General features: G+C 38.5%; 1 protein-coding gene across 10 annotated transcripts in view; it reads left to right on the top strand.

Moving 5' to 3' along the window:
• The first annotated feature begins 1,820 nt into the window (after positions 1 to 1,820).
• Cd46 (CD46 molecule) overlaps positions 1,821 to 25,081 on the top strand; it is a 39,193-nt gene continuing 15,932 nt past the window's right edge. Inside the window, exons 1-8 of one of the 10 annotated variants that reach the window (XM_027934680.3) lie at positions 1,821 to 2,341; positions 13,152 to 13,340; positions 13,658 to 13,760; positions 15,416 to 15,501; positions 16,338 to 16,535; positions 21,195 to 21,377; positions 21,775 to 21,819; positions 21,928 to 21,972. In XM_027934680.3, the coding sequence (XP_027790481.2) occupies positions 2,221 to 2,341; positions 13,152 to 13,340; positions 13,658 to 13,760; positions 15,416 to 15,501; positions 16,338 to 16,535; positions 21,195 to 21,377; positions 21,775 to 21,819; positions 21,928 to 21,972 (970 nt within the window). In that variant the 5' untranslated portion in view covers positions 1,821 to 2,220. Of the gene's footprint in view, positions 2,342 to 13,151; positions 13,341 to 13,657; positions 13,761 to 15,415; positions 15,502 to 16,337; positions 16,536 to 21,194; positions 21,378 to 21,774; positions 21,820 to 21,927; positions 21,973 to 23,889; positions 23,938 to 25,081 lie in introns of all 10 variants that reach the window. The other 9 variants (XM_027934683.3, XM_027934679.3, XM_027934677.2 and 6 more) reach the window with 9 other exon arrangements.

The raw sequence follows: 25,081 nt of genomic DNA, 5'->3' as shown, positions 1-25,081 counted from the left end.
ATTTTATATAACACCTCCAGACTTAGTGTCTTGTGTGATTTTAAAAGTTTTGTTATTCTGGCAAGAAAAGAAAATTCCATGGCTTGGTGAATCCAGAAAGTTCTCAAGACATCTCAGATATAGAACTGTGTTAAATATACCTCAGCTCTTGTTATTCCAGAGGACCATTTGAGGTTTGTACCGTGAGCTTTTTTTTTCTTCACTGGTTGTCACCTCAAACCTGTGCCATACAGGTTTTACCCCCACCATTCTATGCATAAAACTGTCCTTGACACATCTTGACACATAGGATATAGGTTGGATTTTTTTTTTTCTTTAGTCAGCCTTAGTAACAAACAGAGGGACCCTGTCTCAAATAAATTTTTTTAAAGGCTAATTTATTTTTACCTTATTCCAAGTGTAATATAGGCTCAATATAGAAAAATTAGAAAGTTAAACAAAGAAAATTAAATGCCTATGATCCTTTCACCTGTTGTTACCTTTGGTGTATTTCTACCTTGTCTCTTCTTATGTGTATCATTATGTCATTTTTGTTTTTTATGAAAGGCATATTCTGCTTTTGTATTAACCAATACATCAGTTTCTCACATTGATATTCTTTCACAATGTTTGCCACCTAGAATTTCATCACATAAAGGCACCTACTAAAAATTCTTTAATACTTTTTTTGCTGGATATGTATGAGTTTATACTTTTCCATAATTATAAACCGTTGTTCACAGCTCTGATGATTTCTTTGGGATAAATTCTGAGTGAGAAAGTCATGTCACCTTTAAGACTTAACAAATTGAAGTGTTAAGTGTTCATCTCCCTATGTGTTCATTCAAACTGTCAGTTTGAGAGGAAGAAAATTTCGTTTGTTCTTTTAATGCCAGTTCTGTTAGTTTTTCTTTTACCTTTCATCCAGGTTTTCTCAGAACCCTTCAGATCAATCTTGCTCGTTCTTAATTTTCCAGCACTGTGCTAGAGATTATTTCAACAAAAAATTTTTGCCCTTTATCTTCTTATCTTAAGTAATTCCTACCCATCCCAAATCCTATCACACTCATTCCTTCCAGGAATTTTACACTTATCCTGTTCTTTCATTTTTCATGCATGTATATTTTGTCTCCCATAAAACTTTTAGTTATGCTGGCAGACGTGACGGCACACTCCTGTAATCCCAGCAGCTCCGAAGGCTGAGACAGGAGGATGACAAGTTTAAAACCAGCCTCAGGAATTTAGCAAGGCCCTAAGCAATTCAATGAGACCCTGTCTCTAAGTTAAAACAAAACAAAACAAGAAAGGTCCGGTGGGGAGTCTGGGGATGTGGCTCAGTGGTTAAGCGCCCCTGGGTTCAATAATTTAGTTGTTCTAGGACAAGGGTCCTAAGGGACTCCTCTAAGGAGTCCCGATATGCTAATAACCAGGAGATGCTGACTATTTTACTTTCCCATGGGTTTTCTCAAGGAAAGAGGAGGAAGAACGAATTACCTTAGGGATTGAGGGTGCGGGGGTCAAACCTGTGAGATTTTGGAGACTGAAGAGAAGGCCCTGAGGAATTTAGCAGCAGGCATTTAAGCAAGGAAGACTTGTTAGTTGAAGACTTGTTACTTGAAGACAAGTATTGTTCCTAATAATGCCTGATTAATGCCAGACACAGAGTAAGGGCCCAGGCAGGGCGGCAGCCTAAGGCTCACCAGGATTAGTCCCAAGGGGTGCTGGCCCCACAGTGACTCGCCGCCCGAGCTCTGGATTTCTATTTTTAGATCGCTGTTCTTCAGGCCTGAGTGGCCGGAAATGATGACAAAGCCAGCAGTTAGTTCCCTTTCCACCACTCCACAGTCAGGTGGTAAACAATTTACAAAAGCGGCGGTAAGCCAACCCTTTCCCTCAAGCCAGCGCCTGGAAAGTGGTCTGCAGAGGACGCAGCCAGAGCGCCGTGAGGCTCTGGAGGAGATGACTGCAGCTGATAACCCGGGTATTGCTCCAGGCCGGAGCACTCCGGGTCCCCTGGAGGCCCTGGAGCAAAGCGCGCCGAGACCCCGCCCTGTTGTAGCCGGATAGGCGCAGTGGCTCCGCCTAGAGTCACTTCCGCAGGGGCGCTGGCCCAGCCACGCCCACTTTTCTGGCGGCCCTGCACACTTTGTGAATTTGGGGATTGTTGCGTATGACAAACGGGCTCAAAAGGGACTCCCCTGCTTGGCTGGCACTGTTTTCCTGTTCATCTTCTGAAAGGTGATGGTGTCTTCCGCGCCCTGCACGGCGCTTCCCGGCCGCGGAAAGAGTTCCTTTACTTTACAGCGGTGCCTACCAGGGATCTTTCTAGCGACTTTGGCATTCCTGCTGTTTACACTCTCTGGTAAGAGCCTGAAGAGGTTGCGCACTCGACAAAGAGGCTGGAGCTTGGTTTGGGGGCCGCGGGTCTGGGTGGACCTGCGGTTGACTGAGGTTGGGGTAGAGGACGCGGCCAGGGTTTTCCTAGGGGTGGTGCGTTAAGCGCTTCCAGGACGCGCACTCGGGCTGGGCACTGTGGCGACCCTGCTGTGCAAGAAGTGAAGCCCTGCTCGGGCGGCTGGAGCGGTGCCTGAGAGGCGGAGGTTCGCCCTGGGTCTAGCTGTGGCCCTAGCAAACACTCGCCGCGTTTCCGGGGTTGAGCCAATTCTGGATGGGGAGCGCGCATGGGAGCTCCAAGTGAGGCTTATAGAATGCTCAGGTGCAAGGAGGTGTGGCTAGGGTCCGTGCTGTCCGGGGGTGGTTAGAGTTTGCCCGGTATTCCCTGCACAGGTTAGTGCCTTGGAGAAAGGGGCTGCTCTTTTGGGTCTCGCTGTAACCGCAGTAAGAGTTGCAGGGCGTCTGCAGTGCCTAAAGGAGCTGAGCTGTGGGACACCTGGCAGGAGACCTGGCGAGGCATTGTTCAGTGTGCTATGCAAAAGTGGCCTGCTCTGCAGTGCCAAGGTAAGCTCACTGTTTGGCTCTGGGGAGGGTAGGTTGCCCTGCTTTTGCCGGGTGAGAGCAATTTCTCAGTGTCTGAGTTTAGACGGGGTGGGAAGGGTGCACCGTGTGAAGCTTCTTTGTTGCCCCACACAGAATTGGTCTTGGTGTACAAGTGGATGGGTTTTTTTTTTTTTTTAATTTCAATTTCTTTTTCTTTTTTAGTTGTAGATGGACACAATACATATTTATTTATTTATTTATTTAATGTGGTGCTGAGGATCTAACTCAGTGCTGTTATGGGGAGACACCTCAGAAAGCACTCTTAAGTCCGAATTTTAAATTAAAAGAGAGCTTTGTTTACCTGGCCAAGGACTGTCCTCCCACAGAGCTTGAGTCTCTGAGGTGGGTGACAGTCCCTGCCAGGTAAATAAAGCTCTCTTTTAATTTAAAATTCGGACTTAAGAGTGCTTTCTGAGGTGTCTCTCCATAACATTTGGTGCCTTGGCCGGGAAAGGAAGAGATATTTATTTATTGTCCCATAAATGGGACAATGCTCGGAAACACCCAGGAGACCCAGTGGGCTGGAGACAACCTGGGGCAGTCCTCTGAGGAGAACTTCTCAGACCGGGGTCCTCTCCTCATCGGCTCCTGCCAAACCTGCAGTCTGCCTATTTGAGAGCACTTAGTTCTCCAGGGAAAGGTAAGCTTGAAACTTAAAACTTGGGTTTGTGTGGATCCACAGTCTGGGGACATTAGGGAAGGCTGGACGCAGCACATACTTCTGGGTCCAGGGCAGTGTCCATCCAGAAGTCGCTCACTGGCCCATCTGGGGTTAAAAACCCTATCTAGGGGCTGGGATTGTTGCTCAGCGGTAGAGCGCTCGCCAGGACCAGGGTTTGATCCTCAGCACCACATAAAAATAAAGGCATTGTGTTGTGTCCATCTACATCTAAAAAATAAATATTAAAAAAAAAAACCTATCTAAATCTCTGGTCAGTTAGGTTTGTTTATGGTGCCTTGTCTGTTGTGTGTCTCACTGTTGGTCTCTGAAAGGAAAGTGACCACAACACTCAGAGCAACCAAAAGATCTTTATTGCAGCAGTGCAACAAAGAGAAAGGAAAGAAGGAAAGAGAGAAAAGAGAAGAGATGAACAGGGAGAGAGCAAGAGAGAGACAGAGAGCACGCGTAAGAAAGATAAAGAGCAAGAGAGAAAGAGCAAGAGAGAGGGGGGCCTGGCAGGAGGGAGTTTTTATAGCCCAAATCTAATGGGGCCTCTGGGTCTGCAAGCTGCCTTGTTGGCCCAAGGCGGGGTTAAGTGTTCAGCCTTAAGCAGGGTTGAATGTTCAGACTTGAGGCAAATAGGTGATAAAGGACCAGATAGAGGGGGGTTTGAGTGCGTGGGCTATCTTGCAGCCAACATCTGTTCAGCCTGCTCTGAACCCAACAGTCTCAGTCTCATTATGAGTCAAAGTCAGTCCACTTTGTTTTGTACATCCTTAAATGTTTTTTTTTTTTTTTTTGTCTTACTTTAAAGAGTTTTCTGAGAAGAGGAAGCATTACATGATGTTTTATCACTAGTTTGTTGTGGTGTGAACTGATAAATACAATCAATAAGAATGTAATAGGTTATAGATTAGTAAAAAAAATACAGATTATAGGTATAAGATTTTGATAAGTGAGATAAGACAATTATAAAGCAAGAACTGGCATAGGCAGCCCTAAGACTCCATTTTGCTGCCTTCTATTAAAACTGTTACAAGAGCTGTTTCTGAGAAACTGAAATGAAAGCTGTTTTCTTATTTAAAAAAAAAAAAAAAATTGTCTTTCCATGCTGAGAGCCATAGCCAAGTAGGACGCATGGCATTTTTGGTTGAAAGGTGACCCTGCTCAGGGATTAGGGTGGCTGGGGTTTAGGGTGGATCCTGCTGGATTAGGGTGGCTCTGGGTTTAGGGTGGATCCTGCTGGATTAGGGTGGCTCCAGGTTTAGGGTGGATCCTTCTGGGAATAGGGCGTATCCTGCTGCCTCAGGCGCCCGCTCCTTGAGTTCCCGTTGAGTTCTCACGGGGTTCTGAGAGAATTGGTACGCAGAGCCGGTGGAGGGAGTGTATTTTTCCCAGAACGTGCGTGTAGAGGCCGGTGAGAGTTCGAGGAATAAAGAGTTGCTGTTTGAATCTGCAAGGCTTTGTGGTGGCTCGGTTATTTTGTGCCCAGACAGACTGCAGCATTTCTGTACTTTGTACCCTACAAATTGTACCCTACTCAGGATGCAGCAGTGGTCGTGGTGAGCTACATCCTGGGTTTGAAAGCCCTTGTGGGTCTACATGACCTTGAAGTAGATCCTCACCCAGCTGACCCCCGCCCAAATTCACTTATGTGACTGTTTAGCACCTGCTTGAACCCAGGACTGTGGTCAACTGAACTGCAAAGATAATGCTATTTTAGCTTCTGTTCATCACATGCTTGCTGGCTGGAAAATATCAGTCCTGCTTAGAGCCCACAGGTTCCACTTATCAATATTTTAATTTCTCTGACTGGCTAGCTTACATGACGATAAGCAAGTCACTGAGTTGTGGTTTTTGTGCTTCTATTCTCTTTGGATGGACCAGGAAGCTGCTGTCCTCCCACAGAGCTTGAGTCTCTGTGGTGAGTGACAGTCCCTGGCCAGGTAAATAAAGCTCTCTTTTGATTTAAAATTCGGACTTAGAGTGCTTTCTGAGGTGTCTCCCCATAACAGTGCCTCACACAACCCCAGCCCCAGATGTTTTGGTTTTTGTCTATGGAGTTATCTTCCTGTTCCCAACCAATACAGATCGCATTAGATATTATAACCTAATTTTTTTGGGGGATGGGGTGATTGTTTCCCTTATAGGGTCATGGTTCAGAGGAGCAGTCTATAAACATCACTAGCCAAACCTAGTGGGAAATTATCCTCACCAACAGCTCAGTAACTAAAGATGAAGGCCCATTCCACTGTTTGTTGCGCCTTTCATTGAATGGAATAAATACTTTTTTCAAAATATATGCTTGCCAGGTGCAGTGGCACACTTATAATCCCCACCACTGGAGAGATTGAGCCAAGAGGATCACTAATTCAAGGCCAGCCTCAGTAATTTAGTGATGGAGGCCTAAGCAATTTAGTGAGGTCCTGACTCAAAAAATTTAAAAAAGGTTGGGAGGTATGGCTCAATGGTTAAGCATCCCTAGATTCAATCCCTGGTATATATATAGAGGGAGGGGTGGGGAAGAGAGATATATGATTATTGTATAAAGTTTACACAAAATTAACCATTTTTTGTATCTCCTGTTTTTTAATACACTTTGTGTGTTTCTATACCCATGTTCTATGTAGGATCCTATTACATATACAGCTGGTATGCTGCATTTCTTAGCAGCATTCATTGAACAATATTTGACTTCTAGGTTGGTTCCAAGTCCTGTGCTGGTCCTGAGGTCATACTGGTAGACAATAATAGGCCATGCCTATTGCCATGGTCCTTCTTTCATTAATTGTTTACACATACATAAGTGCACAAAGCAGGGACTTTATTTTGCTGTTATATCCCCAGTGCCAGACTCGTAGTAGACAATCTATAAATATCTGCTAAGATGTATTGGAAGTAACAGACATTAACCAATGAATAATATTAATGCATAGATACAAACCAACTGGAGTGCTCTAGAGGAAAGGAGCATGCTTCCCTGCATTTAACAAGTGACTAGAGGGAAGGTGACATTTCTGCTCATCAAATAGGCCGAAGGTCTTTCACTGTATAATCTAAAGCTGTGTCTTATCCTGCAAACTCAGCTGGACTGTTAACACCCCTCAGAGAGACCTTCCCTGACTACCGTGTTTCTGGTACACACACACCAGCGCAAATGCCTCCTAAATTGTAATCACCCTTCTAAAATTTTCTATTCTCTCTCCCCACCCATTAGAAGGCAGAGAGATGTTATCTGTCTTATCACATTTGTTGTTCCAAATGGCCATTTTTTTTAATTCAATATCAACATTCTTATATAAACACGAAGTACTAAAAAAAAAAAAAAAACCCTAAGTTTCCTATTTGGTGAGGATTTAAGTGCACAAGAAAAATTCCTCCTGCCTGCAGGAGAATAGTTCTTTAAAGAACCATCTGTGGGCTGGTCTTTCTGTGGAGCTAGGACAGGGGCAGCTGAGGGTCAGAAAGGACCTGCCTTCCCCTATATATAGGCTCTCCAGGGCTCCTAATACTCTAGTCTTGCTTCTTATTGATCGCTAAAAAGTTCATTTCAAAAGGGAGAAAGGAGAATCAAGCATAGTGATGATAGAAAACAAAAGGAATTATTTTTTTAAGAATACTTTTTAGAATAGGCTTTAAATTAGAAGTTTAAGAAAATGATGGAAGCTATTTGAAATACAGGAAAATGAATAAGTAAAATGAATAGAGTTTAACAGGAAAGGTAACAACACTGAAACTTGGAAAAACAAGGTTAAGTGTATGGTTGCCAGGTAAAGTCAAGATTGATGAACAGAGAGCTCACTGCTGGCAGGGAGAAGAAGTGGGTAAAATGGTTATCATTTAGGGAGCAGGTCACTCTTTCATGAGGAGAAACATTTATAATTAGATAGTGATGTGCATGGGAGTCCTAACACCTCAAAGGTGGCTGCCAAATGGGAGAGATTGCAGAAGGGAGCATTTGTGCAATTTTGGAAAGAAAAAAAAATTGGGGGACCAGTCTCCTTTCTCCAGAAGTGAAGCTGCTTTTTCAGGGAAAACCCACAATCTGTGATGCATGGTCTCATCTGCCTATTTTAGACATTTTTCTTCTTTACAATCAGTAACAGCAATAGTATTTGTCTGGCAGTTTCTTGGTTTTCCTACTCTGCATGCTACAGTGCTAAAAAGGAGCAGTGTTCATCTGGTCATCAGCTAAGTCTCTAGAAAACTGGGAGATGGACAACAAAAGAATTGGCCAATTCTCTGTTCTCCAGTGCATAAAACTTTAACATGATTATTTTCAATAATAAACGTGTTCCAGCATATTCTTGATCATTGTTTTGTGTCTGGTAGCAGTGCTACCCTATGGATGAATACAGCTATTCATGCGGTTACAAACAAGAACAGGTGCTAGTTACCTGAGAGAGATCCATACACAGGAGAGTCCAGAGGAAGGCAGCCAGTTACTACTTCCCAGGAGGAGGCAGAAAAAGTTTCCTAGAGGAAGCCATGGGTGACTTAAGTCTGGAAAGATAAGAGTTGAACAGGAGTTGTGGCCAACCTAGGATGAAGGATGTCTGTTGCCAAGGTGCAGAAGCAAAGGTGTTCAGATGTGATGCAGCTGGACTGCCAAGCTGCTCAATGTTGGGCAAAGGAGGCAAGATAAAGGGAGAAATCTGGAAAACAGAGTATCTGTGAGAGGCAACAGGCTAATTAGGAATAAATCATCACCACTGCAAATTCAGACTCTGATGTGATTACCTGTCCATTTAGGGCAATGTGAGCTCTTTTATTCAACTTAGAACAACATGAATCTAAACTAGGGTTGCATTAATTTTCCTAGGCACAGTAGAAGATAATTTCTTGAGCACTATGTTATAGATAGTGTTAAGATGGTGTCAGTGTGTGAGGGTTCCAGATGGGAGATGGGAATGGGAAGCAGGTTGGTAATGGGTCATGGTGTGTTCTGGCAATCAGGCTACCTGGCTTGAATCCTGGGTCTGTCACCTACTAGGAATGTATTGTTTTTTTGAGGGGGCGGGTACTAAGGATTGAACTCACGGTATTCAACCATTGAGCCACATCCCCAGCCCTATTTTGTATTTTATTTAGAGACAGGGTCTCACTGAGTTGCTTAGAGCCTCACAGTTGCTGAGGCTGGCTTTGAACTTGTGATCTTCCTGCCTCAGTCTTCTGAGCCACTGGGATTATAGGTGTGTGCCACCGTGCCTGGCTAGGAATATTCTTGAGCAAGTTATTTCACTTTATGATGCCTTAGTTTGCTTATCTTAAGGGGGAAATGGTATCAATCTCAAAGAATGATTATGAAGATGAAGTTAGCTAAAAAACAATGCTTGGCAAAGGTAGTGCTTAATACTGGCCATTTCTGAATTGTTTTATCGTCGGTATTGTTCTAAGAAACAGGTTCTGGTGTGTTGTTACTATAATTATAACTTTTGAAAAAAAAATGTAACTCACCATATTTGGAGTTCACCTTTGATGATGTTAAAATGCCATTTCTTTTTTTTTAAAGAGAGAGTGAGAGAGAGAGAGAATTTTAATATTTATTTTTTAGTTATCGGCGGACACAACATCTTTGTTTTGTATGTGATGCTGAGGATCGAACCCGGGCCGCACGCATGCCAGGCGAGCGCACTACCGCTTGAGCCACATCCCCAGCCCAATGCCATTTCTAATAATAGCAGTAATGGAGACTGGATCCATAATAAACTAATACAGTATAAACATTTTGACATGAAAGAAATAAACCTCTTATAAAGAGAAATGTTTATAACTAAGGAAAAAATTTTGAAGACTGGCATAAAAACATCAAAGAAAAGAATTATGATTTTCAGATTTCACCAAAGCAAGTTGGCTGAAGAGTGAAGAATTTTGAGTTTTGATTTAAGTGTATCTAGATCTGATGGCAGTACTCATGCAGCTCTGATACTAGGTACTAGACATGCAAAGATGAATGAGCCACCATCCTCAAAAGGGAGTGAACAACCAGTAAGCACAATATGAAAACATCTGTGAAAGGAGTAAATTGGGGCATCATAAGGGCACTTAACCCCGACTTTTATTTTTGTTTGTTTGAGGGAGTTTTTGTTTATTTATTTGTTTGGGTTCTAGGGCTTCCCACATTCTAGGCAAGAGTTCTCCCACTGAGCTACATCCCAGCCCTTTTTCTTTTTATTCTGATACAGGGTCTCACTAAGTTGCCCAGGCTAGCTGAAACTTGCTATCCTTCTGCCTCAGCCTCAAAGTCGCTGGGGATGGCAAAACGATTTTTTGAGCGAGAGATATCAAGATACTTCAAGGAAAAAGAGTCATCTAAGATGAGGCTGGGGGGACAGGATGTGGGAGGTGAGAGAAAGGCACTCTTGCTGGTCAAAACTGAAATCAAATGATGCATGAAGACCTAAAGTGTTGGAAAGCACACCTGTATAGGCCTCCAAGTAACTGAGAATGGCTTGAGAGTAGTTTGCCAGGGTGAGCAGGGTTCTATAGTGAGGGACTTTAATTTGTCCCTATCTGTCTTGGAAGAATGTCGATTAATGCATCATATAAATATTACTTTGTTAGCAATGTGAAAAAAATCAGTTCAATGAAAGAGGTGACAAGATAGGTAAAGAGAAACTCTTGCAGCAATTCAGATGAGAAATGCTGGGGGCTTGAATAAGAAGTAAAGGAATAGAGCATTTCAGCTGTGGAAACAGAACTTGTTTGCTGGATATGTGCAAATATAATAAATCAAAAGTGACCACACTCAAGCTTTGCTGTGTTAGACCCATGTGGGGGAGGCAATGAATATATAGGCTTGGCAGCTAGAGACCAAGGATAGAAACAGGGGCCTGGAAGGCTATTGATTATCACCAGTAATGAAGTCAAGAGAGGGGTCTTGCAGAATGAAGAAACAGGAGATCCTCAAACAGACTCATTAGGGACATCTAGGATCCCATAAAGGCAGAAAAGGAAGAGAAACAGAGGAAAAACTGAAACTCGGGGTGGTGTATTCTCTAGGAAGCCAAGGAGGGGTACGTAGCTGGGGAGGAAGAGAGAAGAGAGAGACCAATCATTCCAGAGCAGATGACAGCGCTGAAGTCAGGGGGGACCCAAATCTCTAGTATCATCCAAAGGGTAATGCAACTCATGAGGAAAAGACTCTTAGTATGAACTTAATGAGGAAGAGGCCAGTTAATGACTTTGAAAGTGATTAATAGTGATTTTTGTGGGCCTAGAAATGAGTGGGAAATAAGGAATAAAATTTAGAATAGAAGATATAGAAGTCACAGCCTGCATTTTGAGGAAGCAAAGAGTTTAAAAACTGCTTGTGAGAACAGTAGGAGAAGGCACAAGATGGTCAGGTTTCATTGCAGTTCCATTTGTGGTGAGATACCAGAAATTTCTGGTGGTATCTGAGTGGTGGTGTGAATGTGCACATTTGTCAGAGAGTTCATTTTTGCAAGCAGGTGTAAGTGTGGAGAAGGTGAACAGTTCAGTGGATCTAGTATAGAGAACTAATTCACTTTATACTGAAACTCACCTGGGACAGCCTATCATATTATATAATGGCATCTATTACAGTTCAGCATTGCCACTTAAATTTAATAACATTGTAAACTATCTAGGAAAAAATTAATCAAGATACTGCAGCTGAGAATGGTTAGCTTGAAAATCTCAATAGGAAAAAAAATTTAATGTTCTGAGCAAGAGAGCAAATTCAATTAAACAATAGTGTGGTATTAGCCTTAATTATTACAGTGTATAAAGCTTGGAATGTACTGGTTACCAAACTAAAAATTTTGATTCTGCACACTGTTGAAAGTATATCTTTCTTGATGCATGTTAGGGAGAAGGAAACTTCATGACAGTTGAATAGACTAGACCATCTAATTGACGTATCTTATAGAGCACCACATTGAAAGTCAAATTAAGAATCCTCTGTTTTCAAGCCAGTTACTAAAATTGAATGCATAAAGCAAAGGATACTTGTATAATTTTGTAAATTGCATGCTGTTACTTGATTTCTGTCCTGGTGGTTCTAAAGTCTAAAATGGTGTTAAGCATTGGTATCTAGGACAGAATCAGGTAGTGTTTCTAGCCCCGCCCCTTTTCTCCTATTGTAAAATGAAAATTTGTGGCTCCGGATATTCAGTAAATTTACTATCGGTAATAAAATTCAACTCTCATGTCTTTTTTAAATGATGCTTTTCATTACTAAGATTTTTTTGTTTGCTTTTTGCTATTGTTTTAGGCAGTTGATGGAAGAATGTTCAGATATTAAAACCAGGGTGGTGGCCCCTAGGTGGATTGCAGAATACAATGTAAATATTATGTTGGACTAGGTGTATAGAGAGAGAATTTTAGAATATGACATGAGAGAAACATTTCTATCATTTAGAATTTTCTTGACCCATCTTTGCATCTGAAGTATGAGTGAGATCCAGGGAATAAGAAAGACAAGGCTCCTCTGGGTCAAAACAGACCTGTCTTCTTAGATCCGTACGTCACAGGAGAAGCTTTTGCATTCTTTGAACAAGTTCAGCCTCCACTTACTGTCTCCTTCATCGTATCTTTTGTAACTGTTGCTAGGTTTATAAATGCTCAGATAGGTCAAGGAAGATGAATAGGTGGAGTGTCGGTGTTCAAACAAAAGACAAAAAGGAAAGTAGAATGTTCTAGAAGGACAGCAATGTTCTTTCCTTGTGAGATGGGTAGGATACACAGCACCACAGCTACCTCAGGCTCCCAAGGGAGTGTGTGGTGCAGTGATTGATGAAGGAAGATTTAATAGTGTTCAGTATTCAAGAGAGCAAGGTGGGGGCAGTTTATGAAATGCCATCCAAAGTGGGAACCTTTTATATTTACATGGCATTTGTTTACTTATTAGAAGTTCAGTTCACTTACATGAAGCACATGGAGTGAAGTTATGTATTTTGAAATACTTTGGTCCTATTTATGTTGATCTATGAAAATCTACAATGCTTATTTAATAATCACCTCTTACCACAGCATTTCTTGAGCCCACACTGGGGACAGAGTATAGCAGGAAAAGAAGACATGGTTCCTGACCTCTGGAGACATGCCTTCTAAGGAAAGATTGAGCCTGAAATGACAAGCTGTCATAAATTAATGTTTCAGATTATGGAAGCATAATCTAAGCAGAGTGCTGTATACTAGAGATGACTTCTTAGGGGAAAGGTTAATTTTGAAATGAGTTTACAAAAAAAATGGGGAAACACACACACACACCTTTTTTTTTTTTAAGACCAAAAACATTGATAGTATCTCTTCAGTTTGAGATTGAGTACAAATTTGGTTTATTCTGAAGTAAGCCAAAAGCTAATTGAATGTTATGCAAAATAAGGGGCATCTTCCATGAGCAGCACTTCTTGAGTAAAGCATACAACAGTCATTTGGAATCTTTCCAAGGGCCTTTCCATTTTCTGTGTGCTACTTGTTGCCAAACCACAGTCTCTGGTGAAAGTTGAATTACTGCTTCATCTTCATGTTCTCCTTCCATTATCCCTAGATGCCTGTGTACTGCCACCACCATTTCAAGCTTTGGAGCTCGTTGGCAAACCTAAACCCTATTATGAGGTTGGAGAAGAAGTAACTTATAGGTGTAAAAAAGGATATGACCAACTATTGGGGTTTCTCACCATTGCTACTTGTGAGCCGAATCATACCTGGGTGCCTATTTCAGATGATGCCTGTATGAGTAAGTAAATACAACTTTATCGTTTTTGCTTGCTCTAGAGATTTCCCCCACATTTTAGAGAGCATCTGCCACTATTGCAATGATGATTTTCTCACATGAAACAAGACTTTCGATTAAGTGTGGTTTTGCAGGATTTGAGAAATTTTTAGGGAGTCTTTTTCTTGGTTGCCTGAGTAACTGAATCTTACATTGCCCTTGCTATTCAGTAGTTAAAGAAAATAATATTCCATAAATTCAAAGAGCAAAGCCGAGTTTTGACTTTGATTCAAGTATGTTTTGAAACTGAATTTTAAAATTTCACAATTATTTTCTTTTAGAAAGAAAATGTCCATATTTAGGTGATCCTAAATTTGGCAAAGCCGATTACCCAAATGGAACTTACCAGTGGGGTGCTCAAGTTCATTTTTCTTGTTCTAGTGGGTAAGTTGCTCCTTACAGGAAATAAGGTCAATGTTACTGATGCTTTTTGTTTTTCTTCTCTTCTTAAGCATTCACATAAACTTTGTTTAATTTTGCTTTCTGGGTGAAGTTCTACTTCTAGCCAAACAGTCCTTGGGTACTTTATTAGAGACAGGAAATATGTGTAATAAATAAAATGAAGTTGAAGGAAAACAAAGCTGTATACTATTTGCCATACTTAATAATAAGTCCATATAAATGTTAGGAATAGCATACTCACAGTGGCTTGGTTCTTCACAACTAAGTGCTTGTAAAAGCTGAAGTAGCACTCCCAGAAATGGGAGGTAGAATAGCCAACCAAAGACATTCCTCTTTCCAGAGATCTTTGTAAGGTGTTAACCAGATCAAAATTGACCTGGTCAAGATCGTTCAGATGGAAAACCTTATTTTTGAGACTGCTACAAAGAATTGAAGTATCCCAGCAGCTGGAGCTGGAGCTCGGTGGTAGAGCACTTGCCTAGCATGCATGAGGCACTGGGTTCCATCCTCAGCACCACATACAAATAAATAAAATAAAGGCACTATGTCCATCCACACTAAATATATATATATATATATATTTTTTTTTTTTAAAGAAAGAACTAAAGCATCTCAGAAGGAGACACTGGCCACTCAATAATAGCCTTTGTTCTTAAGCTCTTTCTAGCGATGTAAGTTGGGGATATTGGACATTTATGAAAAAATGTGGATTTAGAGATTCAGTGTAATACACTATATTTATTAAAAATAAGTGATTCTTGTGGGGAAAGTGAGCTGTGACTATCAACAAGCAGTTTCGCTATTTTTTAATTTGATCAATAAAAATATTGGCCTGTTCAGTTGATAGTTACGTTTAGTGAGCTTGCTCAGCACTTTTGAGAAAACTGAAGCACAGGCCCTAACCAATGAAATTGTAGCCTTATAAAGAAACACAATATATACAGAAAGTTATCAAAGCAAAATAGTAAATGAGCAGTACCATGTAAGTAGAATAATGCATAATGATAGTGAGAATACAGGAGGAAGAGAGATGCCTCTGAATCTCTCAATCATCAGAGAAGATTTCATTGAGTAGGAGTCTTCTAGAGTATTCCTAGAAATACATTCTGATCTAAATATTAATAACAGCTAACACTCAGCTAGCACTTTCTGTGTGCCAGGTACTAACTCATCTGATTCTTTAAACAAACCTATGGGGCGTGTACTTGGATGCTCTTTTAACTAATGAGGAAACTGAACAAGAGAAACTGTAATTGGCTTGCCTAAAGCTCAAGTGGCTGGTCAGCCATGGAGCAGGGACAGGAACCCAGGTAGTTCAGTTCTAGGAAGGCTCCTTTCCTTGAGCACTGGCCTCACTAAGCAGAATGTGTGAGTAAAGGCATAAGAATCAATGTGTAATGTGACCACACTGAGAGATTTACAACAACAGATTTATTTAGATGATGTTGCTGTTGGACAATGTGTGTTCGCGGGGAGAAACTCTTCATTTGATTAAATTGCAGATTTATTTAGCACTTTGGTGTATCTTTCCCTCACTACTGCAATGTAAAAAAACAACTATCTAGAAGTTGCCTTCATTAATATGTGCATCTTGTTGACTGCTACAGAAAACATTAACTTTTTCTTTTCTCATTTAGTTATTACATAATTGGTAAAGCAATCATTAATTGTGTGCTTAAGGGAGAAAACCCACACTGGGATGGTAAAGTCCCACAATGTGAAAGTAAGTAAAAATTTTTTTTTTAAATTTAGATTGGCAGTTCTCAAACATTTTGGTCTTGGACACATTGATTTTCTTGATGTGGGATATACCTATTAATATTGATCATGATGGAATGAAAATAGAGAAGCTTTAAAAATTCTTATTTACTAAACCATTTTAAGGACAATAAACTTGATACATGTTAACCTATGTAACATTTTTAGTGAAAATTTTCTAAAACAAAAGAATAGTAGAATAGTGACATTGCTTTACATTTTTACAAGTCTCTTCCTTTATCTGGCTTAAAGGAAGACATTTGGAGTTGGTCTGTCGTGTTACCAAGCTTCATAGCCTCAGCAAAAACTACTGTACTGTGAGGAGGAGAGTGAAAAACTGAAAATGTGTGGGTATTATTGCAAACCACCAATTTAGAGAATGAACATGTTTATAAAGCATTTCTCAATTAGCCCTCAGTTTTATTTTTAATCACAGGCAAATTTTCTCAACGCATTGTCAGCATCTCTTAAGATGACTAGGACAAAACTTAGTGTGGCCTTGCAAATATTTGTGTAGTATTCTGTAACTTAAAATGGGTTTTGTTCTGGAAGTTCTTTCTATGTTAATGGCTTGAACCTGGGATAATGCATCTTCTCAAAGAAACCCTCTTCTAGATGGATATTCAATTCACAACTAGCTTTATAGAAATCCTATCGTTGGGGGGGGGGGGTAGAAAAAGAAATTCCATGTTGATGAATTTATTGAAGGTAATTCATAGAGCTTTACTAATGTTGTCTTAATTTTTCAATTTTCCTTTTACCTTTCATTTCTTCTTCTTTTTTTTAACCCCCTTTATGAAGAGATTTTGTGTGCACCACCTCCAAAAATCAAAGATGGGAAATACTCCTTTAGTGACATAGAAGTATTTGAGTATATGGAAGCAGTAACTTACAGTTGTAATAAAAAACCTGCAGGAGAAGAACTTACACTTGTGGGAGAAAAAGAGCTTTACTGTGCTGGCAACGGGGTATGGAGTAGCAGTCCTCCTCAGTGTAAAGGTAATGATCTATTCTGCTTCATTGTCATTCCTGTAGAAATATTTTATAAATAGTTTTAACTACATATAAACAAAATAGGCACATGTGTGCCTTCCTCTAGAAAAATTGGTTTCTAATTTAATGTAGGTCAGGTGGAGCCTAAAAAAATAACTCTAGATCTAGAGGTCCCTATCCCTTATCCCAGCATATTCTTTCACTCCGTTTTATACATTATGAATGACTCTGTGTGTGTGTGTGCCCGTGTGTGTGCGCACTTCTGTGTATGTGTGTATGAATTAGTATGTTTCTGTTTGAAAGAACAAAAAATTTCAACAAACTGAACACAAGAAAATAAGAAAATGTTACATTGCAAGAAATTTAAGAGTTCTGGCTACAGGTAATGGCAGTACAGAGAAGACTGTAATGGAGTAACCCTCTCACTGATAAGAATGATAAACTCTGGGGGCTGGGGTTGTGGCTCAGAGGTAGAGCGCTCACCTCACATGTGAGAGACCCTGGGTTTGATCCTCAGCACCACATAGAAATAAATAAACAAAATAAAGATATTGTGTCCATGTATAATTAAAAATTTTTTTTTTAAAAAAGAATGATCAACTCTGGACAAAATGTATTTTTAAAAATCTTCAAATATTCCAAGTCACTGGAAAGTGACTATAAGCATGGAGACATTGGAGGGGATTTGCCCTTTAAAAGACAGGCACCACTGACTATCAGCAGCAAAATATTACTCTTTTCAAGTGCACATACAACATCTCTAAGATAGAACATAGTGTAGGCAATAAGACAGTTTTTAGCAAATATCAAAAAAACTGACATCATTCAACTCTGATCACAATGGAATGAAAGTAGAAATCAGTAACAAAGACATCAAGGAAATGCCCAAATAATTGAAAATGTTTCAAGACACTTCTAAAAACTTAGGAGTAAAGGACTTAGGAGTAAAAGAAGTCAGGAGGAAAATTAGAAAGTGTTTTGGATTGAGTAAAATGAAAACATAGCATATGAGAATAGCAAAATTTGTGAGATTTGGCTAAAGCACTGCTTAGAAGGAAATTTATAGCATGAAATCCTTCTATTAGAAAAAAAGGAAAAGCCCCAAATCAGTCATCTAGCCTGTAATCCCAGCTACTCAGGAGGTAGGAGGATCCCAAGTTCGAGGCCAGTGTCAGCAACTGAGCAAGACCTTGTCTCAAAATGAAAAATAAAAAAGGGCCAAAGATGTGGCTTAGCAGTAATGTGCCCTGTGTTAAATTCCCAGGAGCAAAAAAGAAAAAAAAACACTTGAATTACTGATATCAAGAATGAAAAAAGGAATATCATTAAATATCCTGCAGATATTTAAAGGAGGATAAGGGAACATTACACTGTCTCTTTTCAAACTTTATGCCCTTAAATGTAATATCTTAAATCAGCAAATATTTTGAAAGATAGGAAATACCAAAACTCACCCCAAAATGGAATAAACCTGAATGGTCTTATCTCTATTAAAGGAATACAATTTATAAAGTTAATGGCCTTTCCATAAAGAGAACTGCTTCACTGCAGAATTCAACCAAACATTTAAGGAACATATAACAGACACTACATAAGATTTGCAAGAACATACGAGAGACGGAAGCACTTCTCAATCCATTTTATGAGGACAGCACTGCTCTGATACCAAAACTGGACAAAGATATTACTAGAAAAGTATAAACAATTTTCTTAATGAATATAAAACTAAAAATCCTCCACAAAATATTAGCAAATGAAATCCTATGATATGTAAAAGGAAAAGTATATCATAACCAAGTAAGATTTTATTTCATGGATGCAAGGTTCATTTGGTATAAAAATTAATGAGTGTAATTTGCCATTATCAGTAAACTCAAAAGAAGAAAAAAGTCATATCTTCTTAGATGCCAAAAAAATTGTTTGACCAAATCCATCAATTTTTCATGATAAAACTTCTCTGCAAATTAGGAATAGAAGATAACTGTCTCTTTTCAAAAGATAAGAGGCATCTGTAAAAACCCCATGGCTAATATTATACTTAATGGTAAAAGATTCTTTTTTTTTTTCTAATTAAGGAAGGAACTAATTAAGGCGGAAACAAAGCAGAAATGTTCACTCTTATCAATCTATTCAGCATTGTGCTGGAGCTCCTATGTAGTACAATAAGGCAAGAGAAATAGACATGCATATTGAAAAGGCAGAAATAAAGTTGCCCATATTCACAATGAGATACCATCAAACACCTATTAGAATGGTTGAATTTAAACACACACACACACACACACACACACACACACACCTGACAATACCAGGTGTTGACAAGGATACGGTGCAGTTGGAAATCTCATATGTTGTTGGTAAGAATGCAAAGAAAAACCACCACTTTAGAACACATTTGGTAATTTTTTAGAAGCATACAACTCAGCTACCACCTGACCTGGAAAACTGCTCATCCAGAAACTTATGTGAGGATTTTCATAGCAGCCTTATTCATAATTATCCCAAACTGGAAACAACCCACATATTCTTCACCCAGTGCATCAGTGGACATCTTGTGCTAAATCGAAACAATGGAGTAATAAATACCCAGATATAAAAAGGAATGAATTCCTGATTTGACAGCAACATAAATGGATCCCAGTGCATCATGCTGAATGAAATAAGCCATCATCAAAAGGCTGTGATTCCATTTACCTGACATTCTAAAAAAAAATTACTTTGGGGTTAGAAAACAAATCAATGGTTGGTTGCTTTTGAGAAATGAAGAGAAAGGATGAACCACAAATGGATATGGGAAAATTTTTCTGTGTTCTTATTAAAGGGGTATTATGCACTTACTGCATTTGTTAAAACTTATAGAGCTGTACACTTGACAGAGTGGATTTTACTGTTTGTAAAGCATTAGGTATGATTGAGCACAACAAATGAAGAGATCACTGAACCCAAAGACAGGTCAGTAGAAATCCAACATGATTTGAAAAGAAAATCTTAAAGAGAGCCTTGCAGACCTGTGGGAGAGCATCAAGCAGTCATACATACATGTAGTTGGAGTCTCAGAAAAAGAAACAAATGAACAGTGTAGAAAATTATTTGAACAAATGCAGAGAAACAACCCATATATCCTTCACCCAGTGCATCAGTGGACATCTTGTGCTAAATCGAAGCCATGGAGTAATAAATACCCAGATATAAAAAGGAGTGAATTCCTGATTTGGCAACAACATAAATGGATCCCAGTGCAAATTTTATACAAATTTGATTCAAAGCAACCACCTCAGGTTGAGGAAGCACAGTGAATCTTGAGCAGGATGGATAAATCATTAAAATTTACCAAATAAATAAATAAACCACAAAAAAAGCAAAAATGCCAGTAGTTTGGTAGTTTGGTAAAAGAAAAGAAGCAGCCAGATAGAGGAGGAGGAGAACAATAACAAAAAACTATTGTGGAAGGCTGGGGACAAGTAAGAATGACGACTGACTTCTCTTAAAACTATTGATGCTGAAAGACAGTGGTGTCTGTTGGGTACTAAGAAAAATGAAACACTTAACCTTGGATTCTTTATCAAGAGAAGTCTTTCAAAACTGAAGGTGGAATAAGTGAAAACATTTTAGGATAAACCAAAGCTGAGACAATCTGTCACTAGATAACCTAAACTACAAGAATTGTTGAAATTTTTCAGTCAAATGGAAAAGGTACCAGGTAGAAGTTCAGATCCATAGCCTCTTCTAGCTTAAATAGGGAATACAAGACTGGGCCCCCATCTACTGGTCATATTTATTCTCACAGGATACTCTCTCTTGCACTCTTTGCTCAGTACAGCTACTTTTTTTCCTCCAAATTCTCACAAATAATTAATAAACCCTGAATTCCATGTACTGGGATTTAATGGCTACATTTTACTTCTTAAGCAATAGAGTAGGATGGTCAATGCCAAAGTCTACCGATATGAAGGCTAAGTACTGATTTTAACTTTTATTTGGGGCCTGTGTGCTCATGTATTGATTCACAAAATGAAGTATGTTTGTTCATCTCTGGGTTGGAGTCAAAGAAGATTTTAGAAAGATCTGCCCTAGTTCCATTGGCCTTTCTATACCTTGAACATCCCAGTTTGTGTGTGCGTGGTCTCTACCTGAGAATTTTCTTTTTGCATGTCTGTGTAGGACTAGCTTCTTTTCAACTTTTAAATTTGAGCTCAAATATAACTTCTCAGAAAAAAAAAACTTTAACTTTTTCACAAAGTTTTAACATTAGAATCTGTTTATCTTGAATTATAATGGTTTATGTTTACTTCTTATTTATTTATATTTGGTACTGGGAATTGAACCCAGGAGCACTTAACCACTAGGCCACATCTCCAACCCCTCTTATTTTTTAATTAGAGAGAGGGTCTCGCTGAGTTGCTTAGGGCCTTGCTAAGTTGCTGAGGCTGGTTTTGAACTTCAGATCCTCCTGCTTCAGCCTCCCAAGCCTCTGGGATTACAAGCGTGCACCATCACGCCTGGTTAAATTTTTAATCTACAAAATATTTTTGTTTATCATGTTGGATTCCATTCCTTGTCTCTTTATTCCCCTGGGTATTGATACTTTCTACTACTTTGGTTTTTGTTCCTATGTTAAAGCGAATTTCCATTTCCATTAAGTTCTGAAGTTTTTTCTCTTTTCAGTGGTCAAATGTCCATTTCCAGCAGTTGAAAATGGAAACCAGTTATCGGGACTTGGAAAAAAGTTTTCCTATAGAGATACAGTTGTGTTTGAATGCATTCAGGGTTATTACATGAATGGCAGCACCACCTCTGTCTGTAATGGTGAAAGTGTTTGGGAGCCTCCATTGCCAAAATGTCTTAAAGGTACAAAGTTTCTCTTGTTTCCTTCTTCTTTTTTTTTTTTAAAGATTTTATTTCATTAAATACCAGTGATACAGAAAGAAATGGAAAGTAATAATCGTAGCATTTAACTCCATCTTGTAGTCCTTTCTATACTTGACATGTGATCTAAAATTTACTTAGAATTCTCCTGTTGTGATTTTGGGTATTTTGCTAAGGGTTTTTAGTGTGTATGTAGATGGCACAGGTATGTAAGTTCTCATGTTCAATATTTTTATATATAAAAAGCAAATTGCAACAAATTTTTGTAGTAAATTGAAGCTTGGATAGTTTTGTGTAAGTCAAGAATAAAAATCATGGATGTCTAAGTGAAATGAGAGTAACAAGTGGTTGATCCAACTTACATTATTTTGTTTTTCAGCAGCGCCTCCTCCCAATACAAAACCTCCAACTATAAGTTATTCAGGTTTAGTAACTTTATTCTTATACATTTTTTTAAAATCTTAAAAATTCCTGGTGAAACTACTAGCAATAACTCTGAAGTGTGTGATCCAATCATTATTTTGTTTTCCAGTGTCAGCTTCTCCCAGTACAAAACCTCCAATTTCCACTGTTTCAGGTTTAGTAATTTCCTACTTATCATTTTCAAAAATCCTTTAAATTCCTGGTGATTTTTTTCAGATAACCTCTAAATTCCTCATAATGGATACTCAAGCATAGTTTTTTGTAATAAAAAGGCTAAATATTTGACAGCCATTTTATCTGCTATCTATAGTGTTCAAATATTTGATTTGCCATAGACCACACATGAACAGAAATGTGAACTTTGGAAAGTAATGTAAAGTTTAAATGTATTTACTCATATATAAAGTGGTTTAGTACCTTCCTTACTGGGTGATAGTAAAGTTTATGTGGGATGCAGGTAAAAGATCTTAGCACAGTGTTTGGTATCTAGGAAGCTCTTAAAATTAACTAACATGACTGATCATTTCTTCAATTAGTGTTAGTGAAGGTGAAGGTGCATGGCTTGTGTTTATTAATGTGTTTTCTGTATCATCAACCTTGCTATGTCTTTCTTTTTAGAGGTGATCTCTATAGATAGCTTTACTGGGTCTTTCTAGTTCAGGTCTATGTTTCATTTCCTGGAAAGAAAACGGTTCATTCCTTTAATCCAACACATCCTGAGAAGTTTCTGCCAGACCTGTATTTCTACCTCCTCCTCACTCTTCTTACCCACCTGAAGCAATTATTCTTTTTTTTTTTCTCTTTCCTGAGCAGTTTTATTTGACAACAGGAAATAAGTTTAATAGCAACTTCAAAGGTAGGAAAATTCCTTATTTACTGAAATGAAATGAAAGGTTTTTTGCAGGGACTACAGATTGACTGTTGTATGGTATGATGGAAGGAATTATCATCCTGATTTCAGTTATCTCTGACTTCACGCGGGATACAGTGGAAGTAGGAGACAGTAGGAATCATGGGAAGAACATTTTGCTAGCCCAGACTATGCCCAGGCTCCTACTTTGGCTCTGCCTAACTTAAATAACATATTTCTATGGACTTTATTTCCCCTTTGGTTTAATGAAGATGTTAAATTCAAATAAATCTCAATTACTGGTCCTAATTTATTTATGTATTTCCTATATCCTTAATATTTTAAAGGATAGAGGGAAATTATACATGTCACCATAGTAATTAGAATACCTTTCTCCAATTCCTGTAAGAACCTGGTACCTGGTTGCCTCTTTAAGTACCTTAGTTAAATGCTGTGGGATGAGGGGTGTGGAACAGAGAGAGATGGTTTTGTGGTGGATGAATACATGAACAAAACCAACATTTCAAGTGAAACTTTGTATTTATTTGACCCATCCACCTTTGCTTACCGCTCCAGAGGGTGTATATATACACACCATATTCTACTAAGTTTATTGATATACTCTTTTGAAAGAGTTGACTATAAGAATTTTATAAAGGATTTGTAAAATGCTGATTTAACTTAGTGTTAAAGAAGAGCAACTACAGGAATCTTTTGTAAAAAAAAAAATCAAAAATCAAAATTTCTGATGGGACTGTCAATCATTTTTTTATCATTAGCTAAGAAAACTCCATATCAAAAGTATCAATAGCAACATATAATGGTGTTAAGATAAATTTAAATGTGCTAATATGAAAAAAGTCTGTGAAATACTAAGTAGAAATGATTAAGATGCAAATTGTGTAATAGGATACCATTGGGATCTTTTTTGAAAAAATACATATATTTATCCAGAACACATTATTTTTACAATTTATTATTAATTAACTTCTAGAGTTTCTACTATAAATTACAAAGCTGTAGTGAGCATTCTTGTGCATACATCCTGTATACCTGTGCAAATATGTGTGTAGGTCAGTTAAGTTCTCAGAAGTAGAATTGCAAAATTTAGAAATTCTATGTATTTTTAATTTTAATAATCTTTAAAAAAATAAATATCAAGATTTATAATTTTGTATTACTAAGGCTAGCGAATTGACAAACTCAAATTTATTATTCTAGGTCCTAGGCCTACTCATCCCAAGAAACCTTCAGTTCATAATTATCCAGGTTTGACAGTTTTTTAATCCTATTGATATAGTTAATAACTTCAAAAATAATACATGAAATTGATAATGTTAATTTGCATTTCTTTAATTATCAATGAGGCTGAATTTTTTGGTCTAAATTTTAATTTTTCATCATCATCATCATCATATTATTATTACTGTTATTATTTTGAGATGGGGTCCTACTATATTGCCCAGGCTGTCCTCAAACTCCTGGGCTCAAGTGATCCTCCTACCTCAACCTCCCAAGTAGCTGGGACTACAGGCTCATGGCACTGTGCCCAAAGTTCCACATTTATTTATTTATTCATGTCCTTTGCTCATTGTCCTATTAGGTTTCTAAAATATTTCTTGTTGGTTTTTGAAGGCTTCTTATAAATTAAAACCCTTTTTATATGAAGTGAACATTTTTTCCACATTTGTTTTTGTTTATACAAAAACTAGTCAGTTTTAATTTTTTTATATAGGTGGCCATAGGTTTATTTTTGTCACTAGATGAGTAGTATACATATTTATGAGTAGCATACATCCAAACATATTTTTGTGAGATTTACAAAACATTACAAAAAGTAGAGAGTAAAGGATTAGTTCTTTCTAGTCCATGACCCAAATTTATCACTATTAATAGTTGAGGATTTCTTTATCTGTTTGTGTACATCAACATCTTTTTATGGGTAGTTATACATGTATTTTGAGTTTTTTTTCTTTTCTTAATAAAAAAGGACATCATGGTATACATATTTTCCTACAACTTGTACTTTTTTTCCATTTCATGTCTTGGGTTAGGGTTATATTTAGATTTATTTCCCTTCTTTCTAATGGTGACTTGAATATATACCGTATTTTATTTTCTACTCTCCCGTCAGTGGTCATTGAGGTGTTCCAAAGCTTTGGATTAATATGGTAGATAATTAGATGTATTGCTCTTTCCCCCAATAGCTGTGGGTTTTGTTTCTTATAAAAGCTTTAGTCTTAAGACCCCATGCTGAAATTACATGAAGATTTCAACTGTGTGTTCTGACTTCGGTTTCTGCATTTAAATCTTTGGTACACTTGACATTCATGGTAGTACCTGGAATGAAATGAGCTTCCTCCTCACCTCCTCAACCCATCCAGTAGCTGAGCACCACGATCTGTTGGATGAG

Source organism: Marmota flaviventris, chromosome 12, assembly GCF_047511675.1.
Source record: "Marmota flaviventris isolate mMarFla1 chromosome 12, mMarFla1.hap1, whole genome shotgun sequence".
Lineage (NCBI taxonomy): Eukaryota > Metazoa > Chordata > Mammalia > Rodentia > Sciuridae > Marmota > Marmota flaviventris.
The sequence above is the reverse complement of the archived record's forward strand: the minus strand, read 5'-3'. Positions and strand labels throughout refer to the sequence as shown.